Below are 21,536 nucleotides of genomic sequence, written 5' to 3' on the forward strand. Positions count from 1 at the left end.
AGGGGAAATGGCAACGATACCCCGGGGCGCTGAAACCATCACTTTGATAATACCGGTATAATCCTCATCTATAACCCCCGGATGGACTACAAGTCCTTTCATGGTAGAGGAAGACCTTCCAAAAAGTAAGCCAACAGAATTAGGTGGCAGAGGACCTTGAAAATCTGTTTCAATAATTTGAACCCCCATTTGTGGCGTTAATACCAGCCTGGAGGTGGCACAGAGGTCCAATCCTGCCGAACCTGGAGTGGCTCGCCGGACTGTTCCGGAGGCTGTAAATTGGGCCACTGAGGTGGCTGTGTCTCCATGGCCCCATACACCTGAGGGTTCCCATATTTTTGTGGGCCCTGGGAACGAGGGCCCGCCCTCCCGTTTTTTGTCTGAGTATTTGATGATTGCTTTCCAGTATAGGGCAAGGGGTTGCCATCGATATCTTTAACCGAACGGCACTCAAAAGTAGGATGCCTTCCTTTTCTACATCGACGACAATACTCAGGAGGAGAAGGATAAGATTGGGACGCCCTACACTTAGGACAATCTCGTTTTAAGTGTCCTGTCGCTCCACAGGAAAAACAATTGCCATTTTTGGTACTATTCTTACTTTGTTGTCCGGAGGCCTGTATAATGGCTGCAGCAAGTCCTGAATTGGTTAAGGGTCCTCCGAGTTCCCTGCACACCTTCATCCACACCTCTAGGCCTTTATGTTTGTAAGGAGTGATGGCCTGTCTGCATTCTTTAGTGCATTGCTCATAGACCAATTGTTTAATGAGCGGCATGGCCGCGTCAGAATCCCCAAAAATTCTTCCCGCAGCCTCTACTAGACGGGCAACGAAGTCTGAAAAGGGTTCAGTCAATCCTTGAGTAATCTTTGTAAGGTTACCAGATACCTCTCCTTTGTTAGGGAGGGCCTTCCAGGCCTGGGTAGCGAGTCTGTTGATTTGTTCATACACCTGTTGTGGATACCCAAGCTGTTGATTAGCAAATCGTCCTTGGCCCATCAGCATGTCTATATCCCAGGCTGAATTTCCTGCTGCTCGATTACGTGCAGCTTGTTCAGTGGCATATTCTATATAATAAGCTTTCCAATCCAAATATTGGCCAGGATTTAAGGTGGCCCTAACCAAATTTTGCCAGTCTCCTGGGGTCATGGCATAGCGATGTAAACTCTCTATTATTGCTATAGTGAAAGCAGCTGACGACCCATATGTGCGAACTGACTCTGCGAGATGCTTAACTATTTTAAAGTCCAAAGGCTCATGATAACGATTTCCCCCCTCCTGCAGCTGGAAAACTGGGAAAGCTTGATTTGCTAAAAAAATTCCCGCATCTCTCCACATCTGACTACTAAAAGAGACACCTTCTCCTGCTCTGGGCGCAGAAGGGTTATACGGAGGAGGCGAAATTTCCTCTTTAATCAGTTCAAAAGCTTTCACTTGTTTACAAATGGCCTCTAATTCCTCCTCAGATTCATCCTCCCCCTCTGACTCTGAATCCTCCTCACTGGCCACTTTAGAGGAAGTTGAACGTTCCTCTTTTACACCGTCTAAAGCTGCCTGGCCCTCCTGCACAAATTTTCTAAAGCGCCTTTCTTCCAAACAGGCACGAATCAGCCGACAAAGCGGCCGAGTCCCTCCTGTGACAATACCTTGTTCTTCGGCGCGTTCTACGTCTCTTCCCAATTTATCCCAGCTTGCCAAAGAAAGATTCCCTGATACTGTAAACCATGGCGCTACCCTATCTATTTGTTCGAGAAAATCTTGTATTGTCTTGTCCCTAAGCTTTAGGCCTCTACTTTTCAACAAAGCTTTCAATGCTTTATGCAATGGGTGAGATGGACTATTTCCCATCTTGTCGAATCAGGACCAGCCCGATTCTCTAACTTACTTACACTAAAAAATATCCTCCTTAATGGAGCCCCCTTTGATCGGGGAAAATACAGCGCTGTTCCTCGCTTTTCCGCGAGCCTCGCTTATCCGCGAGCCTTATTTACTAAATATCCTCCTTAATGGAGCCCCCTTTGATCGGGGAAAATAACCCTCCGTAAACGGAGCCTCCTCCTCCCTTTTCGGAGTCAAGGAGTACTTACCAGCCGGCTGCCCTGGACTGCCGAGGTTCTGATCAAAGCGAAGGTCCCCGTACGGGCCAACCACTTGTCGCGCGCAGTGACGACTCTTACACGATCTTCCTCAAGCAGTTTTATTACCCCAGGTTCTTGTACAGTTCCCGCAAATCTTCTTCCCGTAAATCTTCTCTTCTCTCCCTCCCCCCAGAAATCTTCCCCTTATATAGAGCCCAACAGCCAATCAGCAGACTGTTCACGTGCACAACTCATGGCAACAGCCAGTCCATTGGCTGTTGCCCTATGGCATGCGGTGTTCCCGTGTATCTCATGCTCTTGTCGTCACTTCCTGAAAGCTGTTTACCACCTAAGTGCTCTGGGGAAGATTTCCGCTCAGCGCCATCTTAGCTCTCGGACTTACTGGCTGATGGGCGGGGCCCGTCACATCTAAGTACTGAGATTACCTGCAGGCCACAATGTGCCCCACTGCCAGATGATTTTTTTTTTTTTTTTTTTTTTTTGCCATACTGGGGATGGAACCTAGGGGGCCATTCTACTTCTGAGCTACATCCCCAGCCCCGTTTTTATTATTATTATTATTATTATTATTATTATTATTTATTATTATTAATTTTGAAACAGTCTAAGTTGCAGAGGGCCTCACTAAGTAGCTGAGGCTGTCCTTGAACCCCAATCCTTCTGTCTCAGCCTCCCAGATGCTGGGATTACAAACAGGTGCCACCACGCCCAGCTGCCAGAATGATTTTTAAAAGCCACCTTTAATGCACTTTAAAGTCTTAAGTGTTTGAGTACATCATCTATATTTAAACCACTTTCCTTAACTTGTCTGTTCTGACCCATATAAGTATTTCAATTGTACTTTAAAAAAAAAAAATTGGGTGTTTTGGAACAGGAAGTTTCTTCTTCAAGAAACATTTTCCTATAGCATGTTTATGCTTCCATTACGAACTTTTAAAGTGTATAAAACCCACATAGTGTTTTGGCCTTTGGATTGGCTTTGTATTGGTTTACAGAGCACCTCAAAGGGAACTGACCATTAGGAAACACTCTTAAGGCTCCTTCTCAAGTCCCCTCCCCCAAGCTTCTGGGCTCCATCGCCCTCCTAAGGAATCCCTGAGTATTGCAACCAACTCTTGTTTACTATTTGTGTACACATCTCTAAATAGTATTTTCCCAGCTTAGAGCCTTTACGTACAAAGGCTCTCACGCCGACTACCCTACTTAACTGCTTTCACAGTTCGCCATGTTGACACTGCCAGCGGTCTGTCGCTCATTCTGCAGAATTCTAGTTAAGACCTTGTCGCTCGGCCAGCGTGTGCCTGACCGCTGAGCACCACCCCAGCTCCCTTCCTTCTTTGTAGCTCTTACTGACAAAGCTGCTCTGGCACCAGAGCATCCCTGCATGTTCCCTGCTACGTATGCACGAGTTCCTGTATGCTCACAGTAGGCTCACAGATGTGCCTGCGTTCACCTTCTCCGGGTAATGTGCTCCTACACAGTGCTACCGAATTTTGCCCCAGCAGTTGCAGAGGGTCGCTCTTGTCATGATCTCTCCAGACGCTGGCATTTTCTGGCCACAAAATGCTGTTCACGGTCTTAATGCACACTTCCTGGCTACTAAATGAGGCAGAGCATCTGTGCTATTTATGGCCCACTTCTGTTTCTTCCATGAAATATCTGTTTGGTTTTCTCTCTCCTGAGCTGTTTTCAATACGGATTTCCATTCAAGTGCCCTTTAACAGTAATGTAAAGATTTAAATATCTGTATCTTATTCTAGCTTGGGCTCAGTGTTTCATTCTATCATAGGTTCCCAAACTTAATTTTCCTTACCACCCCCTTTTTTGAAAAAAAAAAAAAATTACTCAATGCCCCCCCCCGAAATGTTTTCCTTAGAATAAACAGAAAGATGCTGACACATTTGCATTTTAAAATATATCTTTATTTCACTCCAGCACACCCACGGGGGAGGGAGGTATCATCCATTTTGGGAACCTGGGCCTAGGACATGTTTGTGTGCCATCTTGTTTATGAAACCCTGTCCTACTCAAAGTCACTGTTTGATCACCACACTGTTAAGTTTGTAATTGTATAGTACTAGTTCTCCTTACACTTCATTCTATTGTGGGGATGTCTTGAATATTCTCAGCCCTCTGCTCTTTCATTTATATTTTCATGTCATCTTGTCAAGTTCCACAATGAAACTCATTCAGATTTTTGTTGGAACTGTACTGAATCTATTGACCAACTTGGAGAAAGAACTGAAATCTTGGTAAAATTAAGTCTTCTCATCCATTGATGTAGGTCCATAAAGTCTGGGTTTATCTGAGTTGTTCTCTCTGTGAGTGCTATATGCTTATTAATGTTTGTGTTTAGGTACTGCGTATACTTTTGCTCCCGCTATGAGCATCTTAAACACAGGAAACCCATTCGTTACTTACTGCCTGTAGCTGGTACATGATGCTGAAATGGGCGTTTGCATACTGATTTTGTCCCAGAAACGCTGACAAACATTTTTAATAAAAATTCTATTTACTTAGAAACATTTAGAATGTTTTCTGATATAAAAATTGTATCCCTGCTAAACTCTTAACTCTTCTCATTTGCCTTGTAGATTATTTAGGTTTTCATAAACAGTTTACCCATAAAATTTTAATCTATAAATATGAGTCACATTGGTTTTCTAATATTAAACCCATTTTGTATTCCCATGATAAACCCAATCTGGTCACAATTTGTTGTACTTTAGGTATACTGTCAGACTTGATTTGCAAACAATGCTTATTTTTCCTATTAAAGGGTTCAATGTGATTGACACAGGCAAACACCCCGTGGACCAAATTTATTAGCTGTGTTATTTAATCTTCTATTTCCTTCACAGCCTTAATCATTTGGTCTTTTGAATGGCCCATTAACCACGGTGGAAGGAGTGCTGAAATACCCATTACGCTGGCAGATGCATCTAGGCGTATCCATTTTTTCTTTCTATATTTTGAGGTATATTATTAGATACTATAGTAATTATAGGATGTTTCAAGTTATTATATTCTCTGGCGACCACTAATAACTTGGGGAGGTGAGCGTTTGTAACGTGGGGAAAAAAAGACTCAAAACAACAACCTACCTAAGAACACAGAGCTCAGTAAGCTCAGACAGACCTTCGCTCTCAGCTTCTATGTGTGATACTCATAGCATTATCATGCTTTCTGAAATTCAAAATTGTGGAATTTTGGATTATGGAGGAAAAGCCAATAGAGGAAATATATAAAACACAGATACAGAGCTGATTTTAGCAGAAAAATTCTGTACTCAGTAAAAAGAGAGAAAGAAGAATCTGCTAAAGGGAGAGTGTTTAAATAGGACCCTGCTGGCTGGGAGGAAATCAAAGAAGGTAGCCGTCAGGTGATTCAAAGGCAGAGAGAAAAAGAAAGATACAGACACTGAACCCTGCTGTATGTGGTAACCAAAAAGTAAGACAGCATCACCACAGAGCTTAGTTTTGAGAAAAAACAAGAGAGCGGGCAGTGAGAACTGACATTCTGAGAATACTGTAGGAAAGAACACATCTAAAGAAATAACAAGAAAAACTACAACTCTAAGGGTAGGGCTGAAAAACCTAGTGGATTATTATTAATTTCATTGCAAGAAAATACAAAGGGTCATAGAGAAAGCACGGTACAATCCGCACAAACACCCTCAAGCTGGTAAGCATTGAGTAAAGGTCTACAAAAAAAGAAATGTTAAGTGTTAATTTAAAAAATCTCTATATTTATACACCTATATAGATGCTGTACATATCTGCAGAATATGCGATACGATCTACAGTGACAGACAGACGCTGCAGGCTGAGTGACTGTAGAACAGACCGAGTGTTCCACAGTGCCGCTGGGGAGGTATGGACCAGACTGTAAGCAAAACCAAATGCCTATTAGGACAAAGTTCTGGTGAGCCGGTATGAAGGCCGGGACATCTGTGTAAGATTTATAACACAACAAGGCCAAGGACATCTGTACAAGATTTATTTCATTAACCACAATGTTTCAGAAGAGTGATCGTATATGCCCTAATACAGGAGGAGTGACTCAAAATCCACTGAAAGTCAGAGCCAAGACAAGCCTCTGCGGCCCAGGTCAATGCGCGTCACCACCGTTGTGCGTTCCTTGGCCTCGCCTGAGCTGATGTGCGGAGCTCCTATCCTGAGCTCCCCATGCCTCCGGCCAACAAGCACACACGGGAGAAAACGCCACTGCTTCATTCTGGCCTGGCTGTGCCCAAGAACCTTTGCCTGCATTCACTCTCTGAATTCTGTACAAGCATTCGGGTTTCTAGCATAGCTCCCCACTTCATGTCTGAGTAACTTTTTTCCTGAAACGCATGGCTGTAATATGGCTAAGTAGGACTAATGAGGGTAAGTAAATGGCCATCTGTTTTACAAAACACAGCCTTCTAAGAGAATATCCACAGTCTTACTGCATTGATACACAGTCACAACATTCAAATGACGTGAGGATCCATACAAAAGATTTATTTTTTTTCAAACCACAGAATTCTTAACCCCAGAGCCACTCTAAATTTTTCAGAATTGTAATCTATTAACATTTTTTTTCTAAACAATACAGCCCAACCTCAAATGAAGAGAATTTTCAACCATCTACCAGTGGTAGATGCTAGGCTCCTAACAGGAATGGATCTTCAATCCCTCCCAGAGCTGCTCGGTCAACACACGCAGAAGCTGAGCCTGCGCTTGTACCTCTCTCTCCTGACAGAGGTTCAGCAGAGGCGCGGGAGGAGGGACACCGTCAGGCTAGTTCACCAATGGGGACAGGAGAGGAATCGCTCCCCTTGGGACAAACGGGGATCCTGTCCTACATTCTGCTGGCAAAGACTCGGGCGGATTCCAACAGGGCAATGAGGGGAACAGGAGAGCCGTTTCTCCACCAACTTCTACGATCTCTGTCTTAATTTCTGGTAAAAATGAACTTTATCTTTTGAAACCAGTAATCACAACCAAAAAGGTCCTCTGGCCTCTTACAGATATCAGTCACGGGATTCACATTCTCTGACTCTGAATTCTAAAGTCCCCCTCCAGAGGTCTAGACTTGGAGTAAAGTAAACATAACATCACAAGCTAAAAGCCCAATGACACACCATAAAAAAATCAACTCAAACAAGCCAAACAATAGCTAGGTAGCCAATGCAGGGCTTTTGGTTTTGCTTTTTAGCTCTAAGATTTTTTATATTTCAGATTAGTAAATATTCATAAAACAATATTCAATTTAATAACAGCTGCTTATTAAACAGATGAATTTCAGCTCAAAGGCAATGCCTCTTGTATAATAATTACAGAAAAAAATTAATCGCTATAAAAGGAAAAAATAGGAAAAAAAAACCCACAGGCAGCCTCAATAAGACGACAAAATCTGGAAGGGTAACTTACCGTTTAAAGGGATATTAAAAAGGATTATTTAAATACTATGCTACAAGTGCTCCTGCTCCCTGTGTAACTGCAGAAACCGACTGTCTGCTAGGTCACCGTCACCTTTGCTAGTGTGCGTACAGACCACTTGAGTTACCTTTGAGCTGACGACCTTCACACCTCATTTGGTCAGTACAGAATATTGTGAGGTGATGCTCGTGCAAACTCTTCCTGAGGAATAATTTGTGTGTGCAAATCTGCAACCCGACAGAAAGCCTGGCCTACTCGAGGGGAACAGCAGCGGGCGGGTCCGAGCACAGGGCACGTGTGCGCAGGTTCACGGCCCAGGGCATCCATTCCTCTGCCATCTCACCTCCCCACACATTAGCTTTCATCCTAATGCAAGGGAGGGAAACTCCTGCAAATCTGTCAAAAGGATAAGAAAAAAGTAACTTCCCTACAAACCGAATGATGCACAAGGCATACATCCAGGTTGGTGCCACTTCTCACTAACCCTGCTTAGAAACTACTGGGCTAAGAGTCACAACACCAGGTTCTGCTTTCTGCCCCAAAGAAAACGAAGTAGTGGTAATTCCTGTCGGGTTAGGGTGCAGCTGTGTCGACAGAAGTCTAGAGATATGACACAGTTACCGAAGCTTAAGGCCAACCTCTAATCTACGTACCGTCCCTCAAAACGATTATTATCTGTGTGGCTTTTTATGTCATTATTTCAAGATGACTGACCTGCTGTCTTTTTAAGGGTCTAGTGTTAGGCTGCACATACTAACCAGTTTAGCTAAATCAACTGCTAGGCTGACTAACCAGACAATCAACTAGATAGAGTATATAATGTTCTACTGTCAACAATTTGGGTTTTCAATGATTTTATACAAAAGTTAATATTTAGCTGGGTTGAAAAAACTGTTATACTATTCTGGTATGAAAAATACAAGAAAACAAGAGAAGAAAAATACTTTCTGGTAAACAGTACTTACTCAACATAAAACGGGAAGGGGGCAATTTTATTTCTTCTCATGTCACAAACCAAGAATGCCGCCCAAAATTTCAATTAATAGGCAAGGTCAATTTCAACCTAAAATAAAACAACATGTTTTCCATGCTCAGGGTGCATCACTGTCAAGACGCACGGCTCCCTGGCCACGTGTGCTAGGAGGACGTGTACACTTCTCCGTGTGCCTTCCAGTCACGGCTTTGTGGTGCCAAACCTTGACCCTCAACTGGTTGTAGTCACTGTGCAAAAACTTAGAGAAACCAGATTTGCAGACTTTCTACTGCTACTTTTAAACACATATACAATAATGCAAAAAATAAAATGTTTCTTCATTTACTTAATAATGCAAAATCATACAAAGATTTTAATGTCAATTCACACCATAATACAATGCTTTTATAGGGAAGGTTCTGTTGTTGGCCAAAAGAAAATACACTCTCTCCCCAAAAAAAGAACTTGCATATGTTATTAGGATACTGCAGAATTCACCCAAGTTTAAAGAAATGGTCCAATTTTATTCCTTTTAGAAATATCATTTAAGTCATTTGGGAGAGACTTCATTCAGCTCCAGGTATATGTATACGCCTGTAGCAAGCACTCTACTGAGAAAAGTAAAATTTGGGTTTCATGATACAATGGAATTCTTCCGTGATACTAGAATGTGCCTGGTAAAGCAAATCAAGTTGTACGGGCCATGGTGCGAACCTGTGTTTGTTCTTGCAGTAATTCAGTATTCGTTAATACAATCCACGATACTCGCAGAAGGAAAGGAGCCCACTTAAAGCCCTCCACAAAACCCACTAACTCTGGTTGATAATGAATACTTACAAAAATAACTCTGAGAACCTTTGCTTTTACTCCTGCGCATAATAATCTTACAAATCCAGGACTTCTATTCGATGCCACTTCTAACACTCCACCCATAACACTCCCCAGAAGAGCCAGCTGATTCGGCAGCGACCTGCTCGGGACCTGCTCAGCTCCCTGGTCTCCGCCCCCCACCCCGGCAGGTTCTCTGAAGAGGACGTAGTGCTAGCCTGACAGCCCAGCAGAGGAAAGCCAATGCTCAGTTTACATTCAAGCAAAACTCAGAAATCTAAGTATTTTTTCCCTTGCCACTATTTTTCTTTGCCATTCAAAACAACTAGAATTAGCTTCAGAGGCTTTTCTGAAGAATTAAATAGAACTGTGGGTATGGCAAAACAAACTGCAGCCTTGCTGTAGCTGGAAGGGAGCCGTAAACAGCAGTACAACTGCTTCCCTGCTGCACTCAAATGTCAAATCTAATTGCTAAAAAGATACCACCTTTACCTTTTAAAAGTACTTATTTCACCCATTAAAATGAAATGAATCAGGTACCCCCCACCACGGATTATGTTTGGTTTTAATAAATACACTGTTTCCTAGACTGTCACAGAAGGCATTGAACAGTCTCCTCAGTATTAAAAAGAGGCGGGCCTTGGTGCTGAGGTGCCGCCATCCCTGCTGAAGCGCGCCCTTCCCGCACTCCAGAGGCGCGGCGCGGCAGGGGAAGTGCCTGGGGAAGGGGACTGCTGTGGGAGGGCTGGTCCCCACGTTGCCATGAACATGCCCTGGCACAGCAGGGGAGATCTGACCGATGTGCAACATGTTTCTGTCCTCCCACTTCACTGGCCTCCTGCTACGGAGTCACACCTGACTTAGTGGTGGGTTGGCTTGGGACAGCATCAACTTCTCCGGGGAGTGTTGTGAGTCTGACAACACTGTCACACAGTTGCAAAGTGCACAAAGCTCAAGGCACAGAAGAAAACGTTGTGGACTGATGAGGGGAAGGTTCTAGTGAAAGCAGAGTTAGCGTTTTCCCTTAACAAAATTTCCTAATGCTAAGCAGAGACCAACTCGTATTTTAAAAGGGGTTGTTTGGATTATGGGTGAAAATACTGTTTGTTTTTAACCATCTGCTCGGTTGTAAAGCAAAAGGTTTCTTGACATGTGAAACCAATAAGCCGAAGTACCAAGTCCGCAAATGAACAGAACAAGTGCTTCGAAAGCACCAGAGGCTTCTTCTGAGCTTACATTTTTGGAGGAAGCTGCTGACTTTGGCTGTCAGATTTCACTTAGCAATGGTCAATTTCCAAGAAGCTTGTTCCTCAAAGAATCTGTAGATAAACTCATTAAAAGATTGTCCCATTTCAAAATCACCCCGAGTCTAGCAGCAACTGTTTGTTTTTGTTTTTTGTTATTTTTTGTTAGTCTTTTGTTTTTAAAATTACAAACCAAAGTGAGAAGTCCGGCATTTTCTCCCAAGAACAGCCTAGTGACAGAGCTCCTGAGTGCCGCAGGCCCCGCTGTGCTCTGAACACAGCCTCTGCGGCTCCAGTGTGTCCTCTCTTCGGGAGGAAAGTACATTCAGCACGTTCACTATCTGTACCCCCGGGAGCCGGCGCACGCAGATGAGCTGTCTGAAAGAACAGAACAGGAGAGAGCATGAAGGGTGGAGCAGCGAGGGCGGCGGAGCAGCACGCTCAGCACGGCTCGCCCCTCCCCAGCCCCAAACGGCACTTATGAAAAGGAGGGAACCCAAATGGCAGCTCTTTAAAATCAGGAGGTTCTAAGTGAAGTCAGAAGGGGCCGTACTCTTAGGGACTGATGCCGGGCCTTGGAGATATTAAAGTACTATATGCAGTGGCCTCTTGGCAGCTGGACCTCGAAGTGGCCTCAGCTTACGAACAGCCTGAGGCTGGCCACACACAGCATCGCACACGTGTCACCACCAGTGACACCATGGACACAATACACCCACTACGTGGCTATCGTGGCTGCCTTCCATCCCAAGCCACCAAAGACAGCAGGAACGCCATACTTACTATAGGCCAACTCATCCCCAGCTCTCTTCCGGGACTGGTCACCCCTAGGGAGAAAAAAAGAGGAGGCAGTCAGGATTCCCTCCCACACCAAAAGAGCAGGAGTGAATGGGCATAACTGAGAGTGGAAGTGCAGCAGCCATTTCAGTTTGAACCAAACATCCTGTTTTAAAATAGAGATTAAACATGAGCGGAGTCATCTGTAACCTAGAATAGTAATTAAATACAGGACTATCTATAAGGATGGTTTATACTGAGTTCTACAAATAAGTGCAGACTAAATGTGTCTCTGAAAGCAAATCTGGGCTCCGCTAGCAACGTTCCTAGTGACCTACATATAGTAGGGCAAATTTCGAATATGAAATAGACAGGAATATAAGAAATTGTCCCCTATATAGAAGCCCTATTGAACCCAAAATCTGTTAAAGCCTTTGAAAACTCTGAACCTGTGGCTTTCAAACTCCTCCACGAGGCAGGGCTCCCAGCTTTCTACGCAAGGCTCCAGCTTCGTCCACTGCCTCTTACAGGTCTAACTGCCTGCTGCAAACTTACCCTGGCCAGAAAACAACCGATTCCTCCCCTCCCCACTCCTTCCCCAGTCTTTCATCTTAGTAAATGGCACCACCACCCACACAGTACTCAGGCAGCATTCTGGGTCACCCTGGATTCCTCTTTCCTTCACCTGGAGCACGGTGATGAAACATAACCCTGAGTTCAACCACTCCGCTTTCACTCCACTGCTACGATCTCGACCCAAGCCCCTACATCTCCCCCTACACAACCGCAGGGGCCTTATCAGTCTACACAAGATCCAGAATGATCGTACGGAAGAGCATGGGTCAGCTCCCACCCTGACTAAAGCCCTTCTTGGCTTCCCATTACGGTTAAGATCAATCCAACTCATTTCCCAGCCAGTGACCGGCCTCCTGCCTCTCCTCCAGCCCCGGTTCCCACCACCTCCAGCCCTGTTCAGTGCACTGCAGCCCCCTGCTCTGTCTGCCCCCTTGGACACATCAGCTCTTGTCCTGAGGAGCCCTCTCACCCCCAGGCTGGCACGGCCGTCTCTGCATCCTCCACCCCACAAGCATCTCCCCCGTGGGGGCACTCCCTTATGTCCCCTGAACAACTCACACTCCCATGTATTTATGTATTTATTTATGTCTTTGTTTACTTATTTATTTGCAGTACGAGGCACTAAACCCCATGACATTTTACCTCTGAGCTACACGGGCCCATTTTATTTCTGATTTTGAAACAGGGTCTCGCTAAGTGGCGGAGGGCCCATGTCCTGGCTCAGCCTCCCAAGTGCTGGGATGACAAGTTATGCCACCATGCCTGGCTCCTCTCTGCTTAGGTTTCTTTATCACACTTACGAGTACTGGAAATCATTTACATTCTTACATGCTTTCCTTTTGTCTCCACATTACGAGTAAGCTCTAAGGAAGCTGTGACTTTGCCTACCTTGCCCACCCTGAGCCTACAGCGGCAAACACTTGATGAACAAGTCTAACAGGTGAATTATTAAAATGATAGACTGAGTAATTATTTCCTATTTCAATACTTCAATTACCCAAACAATAAAGCATAAGAGCTCAATTACCAAACCACTGCTTACTCAGACATGATGTAATAACAGGAGATTTTGAATGATCTCAGAGATACCCACTTCTCCCTTTCTCTCCCCTTGGGCCTCAGCTCAGGGCGCAGCTGGGCTGTGGGCGGCCAGTGCTCACCTGGCACAGCCTCTGGAGCGTCCCCAGGCTGAGGGCTTAGAGACAGCAAACAGAGCTGGCGCCTGGACTGGCCGTCCTGCATCTGAAGGGCCCTAGGAGCTGCCCTCAGGCCACTTTCTAAATCCCTAGGACCTCACCAACGCTAGGAGTGACTTACCTCATTATTTACTAAAATCACAGTACTACGCAACAAATTAATGCTGCTCAAAAAGAGACGAGATCTTATATCTGGAATCTTGACTATTACATATGTAGCTCTCAACAATCAAATAGAAACCAAATATGCACAAATAACAGGAGAAAAATACAGATGTGAAAACCAGAGCAGGCAGAAAAAAAAAAAAACCGTGATGCGTGCCTACCCGATCTTACAGTCTTCATGGCTATAAGCTGTCCTCAAAAGCAGGTCCCAGCTACTAAACACAAAAGCCCAATTTGAGGGTGAACCTCTCAGCTAAAAAACCAGTGACACTTCCACAACATTCCATTTCATTCTGGAAAGAGGCGTAGTCACTTGTAATCCCCGCGCTTGGGAGGCTGAGACAGGAGGATCGCACAGGTTCGAAGCCAACCTCAGCTACTTAGTGAGGCTCTCGGCAACTTAGTGAGACCCTGTTTCCAAATAAAGTATAAAATAGGTCTGGGAGTGTAGCCCGGGGTTCGTAGAAGGTCCCTGGGTTCAAAAAAAAAAAAAAAGGCATTTTATTGGCCTCTACAAGTTATTTGAATACCCTTTGCAGGGGACCAAAGATCAGTCTGAATGAGGAGGCGCTGGATGAGGTCCTGCATTCCTAAGTTCTCAGATAAACTTCTCTTCCATGTAATTGTTTACCACAGACATCAAACTGCTGCCCCTCCCCAATCAATTCAATTAAGTAGGAGAAAAAGAAAAGGGTGCTTTGGCCTACGTGTTAACTAGCTTTGAATTAAGTGTACCCTCCATTTCCACATTTCCATCTACCTAATGATCTTATTTCACGAAAACTCCAGCTCAGATGCGAATCTGTCCACTAACTGCTTAGGAAGATTCGACAACATATCAATTATTATTTCAGAACATTTCAAGGGCTTCCTCAGGAAGCCTATTCAGGAACCCTAATCAGAACAGCAGAACCTCATCTTAAATGAGAAGTTAGTCTGCAACACTGAAACCACAAAATGACTGCTCATGTAAGAAAGCCAGTAACGATACTCCTATTAAAGAGCCTGTGCTGTATTATATAAGAGTTGTTTTCTAACAGTGAACACTATTTCTTCCCAAACAATCCTAAGCAAATAATGACCCCTCCCCCCCCCAAAAAAAAACCCTTAAATTTGCCAGGGCAGAATGTGGGAGGTCCATGCACGAGGCCTTCCACAGCAGCAGCACAGGGCACATGCCCGTCCTTGGCCCATGTGAGCGGGCTCAGGACGGGCACAGATATCTGCGCTGGTGGGGCGCTCTGTGCCAAGCACCGGTCACAACGGTGCATGAGGCAGAGTCCAGTCCTCATACAGGGCTGTAACAAAGTGTTGATCTAGTTATGAAATGGCCCAGTGAGTTTGTAAAACAGGACATTTTAATCTTATCCACCTCTTGGAATACTGCCTAAAGTTTAACTCTCACTAAAAGTCATATTAAAAAATTCCTCTAAGAAAAACAAAAATTAAACCGAGCGTGGTGGCGTACACTTGTGATCCCAGCATTCCAGAGGCAGAGACTGGAGGAGCGCGGTTTGCGGACAGCCTCAGCTACTTAAGGGAGTCCCTTGGCAACTTAGTGAGACCCTGTTTCAAAACTAAAAAGACTAAAAAATAGGGCTGGGGGTGTAGCTCGGAGGTACAATGCCCCTGAGTTCCGTCCCAGTACCACAAAAACATAAAAATAAAATATAAAAAAAAGAGGCCAGGCGTGGTGGCACACGCTTGTAATCCCCGCGCTTGGGAGGCGGAGACAGGAGGATTGCGCAGCTTCGAAGCCAGCCTCGCTGGCTTAAGAGACCCTGTTTCCAAATAAAAATATAAAATAGGTCTGGGAGTGTAGCCCAGAGAAGGATTCCATCCCCAGTACCACCAAAATCAATCAATAAATCAATCAATCAATAAAATAAAAAAGAGAAACAAAAATTCAAATTCATGCCCACATCCAAGGCATTTCCCTGAACACACCGCACTGGCCCTGGCCAGAGTCACGTTAGTCCTCGAGTACAAAGGCAAGCTGCGGCAGCACTCACAGGCCAGTTACTTTCTCATCCCTCACAAATCTCGCTGTAAGAGCTGCTACACAAAAACAGCAGTCCTGCCCCTGCTGTCTTGTTCCAGCTTCAAGATCAGGATTGGAAGTGTCTCTGGACGTGTCTGAGCAGTTCGCACCCTATTCTGGAAGGTACACTTGAGGTGCTCAGAGAAGTCCACAAGAGCTATATTCTTTTACTGCTTCATAGAAATGCAAGGTTTCACAAGGCTGATTTCTAAAAAGGAATCAATAAACTTACCTCTACAATTATAAACACTCAAAATACGAATAAAAGCAACACAGAAACTATACTCAGATTATTTTGTATTTATCTGAAAATATTTAAAGAAACCTTTTTAAATATAAGTCACACTATGTGTGTAAGCCACAAAACCTCCTATGAACTTGGTATAGTTGCACAAAAATAAAAACACTTTTGCATGACTTAAAACAAAGAGCCAATATAAGAAAGTCAAAGCACAAATTGTGAACTAAAATCTAAAATCTATCTTAACTTGGACTAAGAACTGGTTTTTTCACTATAGAAAGAGCTCCCAAGAATCAAGGGTGGGGGAGGCAGGGGAAAGCCCAGCTAATAGAAAACTAAGCAAAGAGCCGGGCGTGGTGGCGCACGCTTTAATCCCAGTGCTTGGGAGACTAAGACAGGAGGATCTCACAGGTTCGAAGCCACCCTCACCTACTTAGTGAGGCTCTCAGCAACCTGGTGAGACCCTGTTCCAAATAAAGTATAAAATAGGTCTGGTTTCCACCCCCAGTACCACCAAAAAAAAAAATCAAACAAAAAAAAAACAACAAAAAAAACAACAAAACTAAGCCAAGAACATAAACAGCCAGCTTGCAGTAAAAGAAATACAAACATATTAAAATATGCTCAGCTTTACTCAAAATACAAGAAATAGACCAAACCAATTCTGAGCAACTACTTTCCACTTGCTAGATTGGCAAAAATCCCGGAGTACAATGATATACTGTACAACCAAGGCCAGGAAGAACAAGGGCCTTCAAATTTACTGGTGAGTATGCAAAAGCGCACGCCCTGCGCAGGACAATTGGCACTGGCAGTCACGTTAGCAACTGCGCTTGCCCTGACCCAGCCATCCCACTCGGGAGCCTCCTCTCTAGATACCCGCAACAGATACAAAATTGAGCATGCACTCAGCTCTTCACTGCAACACCGCCAGCAACATCAAGACTGGAAATACGAAGAGGCCAACTACGGAGGAGGACCGGTTAAACAGGCCATCGCATTTCTCATCTATTCACACAATGAAATGTGTAAAAAACTAACAAAAGGGTATATTTTGTGTTAGGTTATATCTGTATATAAATAGTACTGGGAGAAATCACAAGAAACTGATAATAATCATTATCGGTTTAGTTAATATGGGGAGGGGAGGATGGGAGGTAAGTGGGAGCGAACTTGTCACTGTACACTTTTTACATCATTTTCACTTTTGAATCATATAAATACAAGTGAGCAAAACTATTATGGCATTAAATTATCTCATCCTATGCATGAAAACATGCTAGAAATACTAATTAACACCAGGAAACCAGACCCCTTGACATCAAGGAGAAATGCCAGCTAAGGAACCTTCCAGCATTTCTCAGTGGCCGGTCTTTCCTGAGTTTCAAGGAGGTCAGGGCCACCTGGCCTGTCCACACCTGGCCTGTCCACAGCTCTCTAGGCCCTTCCAGGCCAAGCCGCCAGGCACGAGGCAAAGGATGAGGTAGCACTTCATGCCCCCACTACGACAGGAACGTGACCACCCAGGACAAAAGGATGGAAGAGATGCCCAGCCACGACTCAGCAGGGACAGTAACAGAGCGATCTGCTTTCTTGTCTAACCTGTGTTGAAATGGAGACTTAGTAAGCATGAGCCTGGTCAGTAACAGTTTTTCTGAAACTCAGTTTGAACTCAGAATCTGTGGAAGAGAAATACCCATCCCAAACCCTACTAGATAAATGAGTCAACAATCTATTATTTGTGACTCAGCCGTGTCTTCCTTCTTCTTTAATGCCAAGGGTTCAAATAAGAGAAGACATGTAAAAGTGCTAGAAATATGAAAATGTAAGATATTACTGTGTCCTTAAATGTTTAGATGACATAACAGGTTATTTTCCCATACGGAATCTCAAACTTTTTATATTAATTTATTTTAATTCAAAAAACTATACAGGATTTTATTTTTTTAGAAAAATAAGTGTACACACCAAAAGTAAGTGAGACGAATTTATGGTTTTTAAGAACAAACAGACAAAAAAAAAAAATAGAGAACTTAGGGATCTGAATTATAGAACGTAAAGCCTCGTTGCCAATGTAGTCATAAAAATACACTGTTCAGACCCCGTTAAAAAAAAAAAAATAAAAAGACTAAGAAATAGGCCTGGGGATGTAGCTCGGAGGTAGAGTACCCTTAGGTTCCATCGCCAGTACCACCAAAAAAAGAAAAATAGTTTAAAAAGTACACTGCAATGGTCATAGAATTTAACACTGTCGCTCCCTGCACACATTTAAGAGTAAGGGTTGAGCTGGAGAGAGTGGAGGCTGCTCCCTAACCGCCCACCATGGGTCCCTCCTTCACAACGCACTGAAGAGCAGCTCCCCTGCCCTGGGAGCTGGTTCAGCCCGCTGCAGACGAGGGCGAGCTGCTCCCGCAGCCGAGCTGGGCCCCCGGACAGGGACCCTCCCTGAGGACCACGGCGCACCTCTCTGGTCACATCAAAGCTGCCTAAAGAATGAGACATATTTCATCACCAAAGAAAAAACAACTTGCCTTGTAAAACCGTTCTGTATAAGTTCTCTTTGAAGTTTCTGGTCTTGAGCAGCGTATTCAGAAAGTTCAGATTCCACTGCCGGAGGGAGAATGTTTGGAATAAATTTAGAAAATAGAGTTGGAGCCATCTGAACCCACTCTGTGAAGAAAGGAAAATCACATAGACAAATTAAATGGAAAAGGGAAAGTTTTCTTTGGTTTAAAGAACAAAAATATATTAAACCAAATATAAAACATGGGGGAAAAAACTGACGTAATTCCAACACACAAAGAAGTTATATTTCCTTTCGAAAAATAATTTACAGTATGAAGAACGCAGACACTTTTACATTTTACTGATTTAACAGAATTTACTGAACATCTCTAGGGAACTTCTGAATGAAGCTTGTTGAAAATTCTAAATATGGAGGAACGCATGAATGTGAATACCAAAGAATTCTGAGTGGGAGGGAACTTAGGAAGAGGCTGGGGGAGAGATCAGCCATGAATTAAAACAATATGCTGGCCTGGGGACAAAACACTACAGAATACGAAAATAAGTCGACTTATTCAAAGGAAGCAATACAAAAAAGAAGTGGGGAACACTGGAATGTATTACAATAAATTGTGCACACACACATACAGCAGGAAAAGAAAATGAAGTGGTTATCAAACTGCTAAGAAAAAGATCAAGAGAATAATCTATAGAAAACAAAAAGACAGACGTCACAGAAAAACATTTTCACTGGTCACGAAAACCATGGCTATGCTATGAAGACAAACATATCCCTATTATGAAGTATTTGTGCAACTCAGCAAGACCAAATAAATGAGTGAAAGACAGGAACGGATAATTCATAGAACACACACACACACGTTAATATTCAGTGAAATTCAACCCAAAATAAGCACTCTTCCCCACCTCAGTGGACACTACGTGTACATAATGCCCATCAGCATCAAGGGCGCCACAAAACCACTCTCCCCTTCCATGTCAGTGGTCCTCAATTACAGCACTGTTAGCCCTTTGCAGCCTCTTGTAACTTAGCCCTTTTAAAATTTCTCTTTTGTAAACTAATTTGCCTTATAGCAAAAAAAAAAAAAAAAAAAAAAAAGTCAATGCTCTTTAAACCGGTAAGCCTACTTTTAAAACTGTTAATAATTCTGCCAGGAGTGGTGGCGCACGCTTGTAATCCCCGTGCTTGGGAAGCGGAGACAGGAGGATCACACAAGTTCGAAGCCAGCCGTGCTGGCTTAAAAGACCCTGTTTCCAAATTTTAAAAAGTATAAAATAGGTCTGGGAGTGTAGCCTGGAGGTAAAAGGGCTTCCAGGAACCCCAGTACCACCAAAAAAAAAAAAAAACGTTAATAATTCTAAATCTGGAAAAGCCACATTTAATGTCCTGTAATGCTGGGCCAATGCTAAGTCAAAAAGTAGAAATTAAACAGTATCCAGGAGCCTGGCTAAGGCAGAGATGGCAAATAAGCAAGAACGGCTGAATGATGCAGGGCCAGTCCACTAACCCTGCACTGACTCACGACACAATGTCCTCAACAGCGCCCTCCTGCCAGCGCAGCTCACACACAGCTTTGGAGTCTCAGCTCCAGGGCGCCAGGAAACCACTAGCCACTCGGTCAGAGGTGTCAGAAGGCAAATGTTCCCACTACTTCACTGAACTTCAGGTAGTGACTGAAGAAAGATGGAGAAATAAGAGGTGTCTAAAGATGGACGAGGCCCGGGAATCCGGTGCAACACCTTCCGAGGTGACGCGACGCGGACGCAGCTGCAGAGACCACGGAGGCCCCTGCGACGGAAGAAACTCCTACGTCTAAAATTCAACTCCAAAAATATTTTAACCTGAATCAGTCAGGTGAATAAAACTGCTTTAATAACCCAGGAACATAATGGGAACTAGAAAGACATGTAAATGTCAAAATATGTCTAAAAGGAGCTCTGAAATGCCTGTGGCAGCAAAGGTTAGTCTGTGATAAAATTCACCTTTTGAAAAGGACAATTATCAAATACAGAATTCCCTGCACAAGTAGCACGAATCCTATTAAAAGGAGCTCGAACCAGGGTAAAACAGCTTTTAGAGAAACACGAATCTACCCAGAGTTTTTCTACTCATAGTAATTAGTTTTATTCTGCCATTTTGTTACTTATGATAAAAGTTGCCTTACTTGGGAGGCATAATTTGTCATACTATCCTTGGAAGCCTTCCAACATAAAAAATAAAAAAACAATTCATAAACCGGCACACAAAAAACTTTCCTGAGCCATTTCCCCCCTCTGTAGTAAAATGAAACCCAAAAGTCCCAGAAGCCAGAACATGAGCAGTTCACTGAATGCAGGCAATGAAATATTTTTTGCAACCTTCTACAAAAGAGCAATGATTTTATACAAGCAATTCCTGTTAAAAAGTGTAAAGAGCAGAGTTCAGTGCTTGATCCAAATCTAAGCAACAAACTGAAATCCTCTAGAAGTCACTAATCATTTAAGGTGGCCTGAGAAAGAAGGTATTTCTAAAATAGTAAATCCTCATACCAGTTTTCAATTGTTTTGCTTTTTTTAAAATTTTTTTGGTGGTACTGGGGTTCCTGGAAGCCCTTCTACCTCCGGGCTACACTCCCAGACCTATTTTATATTTTATTTGGAAATAGGGTCTCTTTTAAACCAGCAAGGCTGGCTTTGAACCTGCATGATCCTCCTGTCTCTGCCTCCCAAGCGCGGGGATTAGGGGATTACAAACCTGTGCCACCATGCCTGGCTCCATTAGCAATTTTAATTGGCTAGACAACTCTATGATACATCTGGCTTACAAAGCGGAAGGTACTGACAAAAAGGTACTTTGGGGGTTCTTTTCTTTCTTTCTTTCTTTCTCTCTCTCTTTCTTTCTTTCTTTCTTTCTTTCTTCCTGGTACTGGGGACTGAATGCAAGGACACTCTACCGCTGAGCTTCATTCTCAGCCCTTTATATTTTTATTCTGAGACAGGGTCTTTCTAAATTGCCCAGGATGGCCTCAAATTTAGCATCTTCTTGCTACAATGTAATTGCAGCTACAATGTTTTTATTTAGGATTTATCAGTAATTTACAAACCATGCCTTTGAATAATGTAATCTCTGATTATGTTTCCTCTCAAAACACCTTCCTGAAATGCCTGTGGCTTTACCACTTCTGGAGTCCTTGCAAGTCAACATACTAGGCCTAAGACGCTGGAAGTTTGAATGCGCATGTCTGTGTGTATTTGCAGCATGGGGCAGGAAGAGACACTCCCTAACAAGAAAAACAAATTAAGACCAAACATGAGATGATTTATTTTTTTTTAATTTTTTTCCATATTTTATTTTATTTATATGTGGAACATATTGAAAATGGTGTACATTTAGATTGTGCTTGGTGCCCTCTCCCCTCCCATTCCCCTTAGAGTGTCCAGGTTGACCCTGCTATATTTATACTAT

General features: G+C 43.5%; 1 protein-coding gene across 2 annotated transcripts in view; it reads right to left on the reverse strand.

The window, feature by feature from the left end:
* Positions 1-10,906: 10,906 nt before the first annotated feature.
* The window catches only part of CACUL1 (CDK2 associated cullin domain 1), a gene marked incomplete at both ends in the record, with an annotated part of 63,909 nt that continues 53,279 nt past the window's right edge, over positions 10,907-21,536 (reverse strand). For both annotated transcript variants that reach the window (XM_080695300.1, XM_080695299.1), the window contains 3 exons: positions 10,907-10,947; positions 11,353-11,396; positions 18,097-18,235. In XM_080695300.1, the coding sequence (XP_080551426.1) occupies positions 10,907-10,947; positions 11,353-11,396; positions 18,097-18,235 (224 nt within the window). The remainder of the gene's footprint in view (positions 10,948-11,352; positions 11,397-18,096; positions 18,236-21,536) is intronic.

The sequence above is a fragment of the Muscardinus avellanarius genome (assembly GCF_963383645.1).
Source record: "Muscardinus avellanarius genome assembly, chromosome: 4".
NCBI lineage: Eukaryota > Metazoa > Chordata > Mammalia > Rodentia > Gliridae > Muscardinus > Muscardinus avellanarius.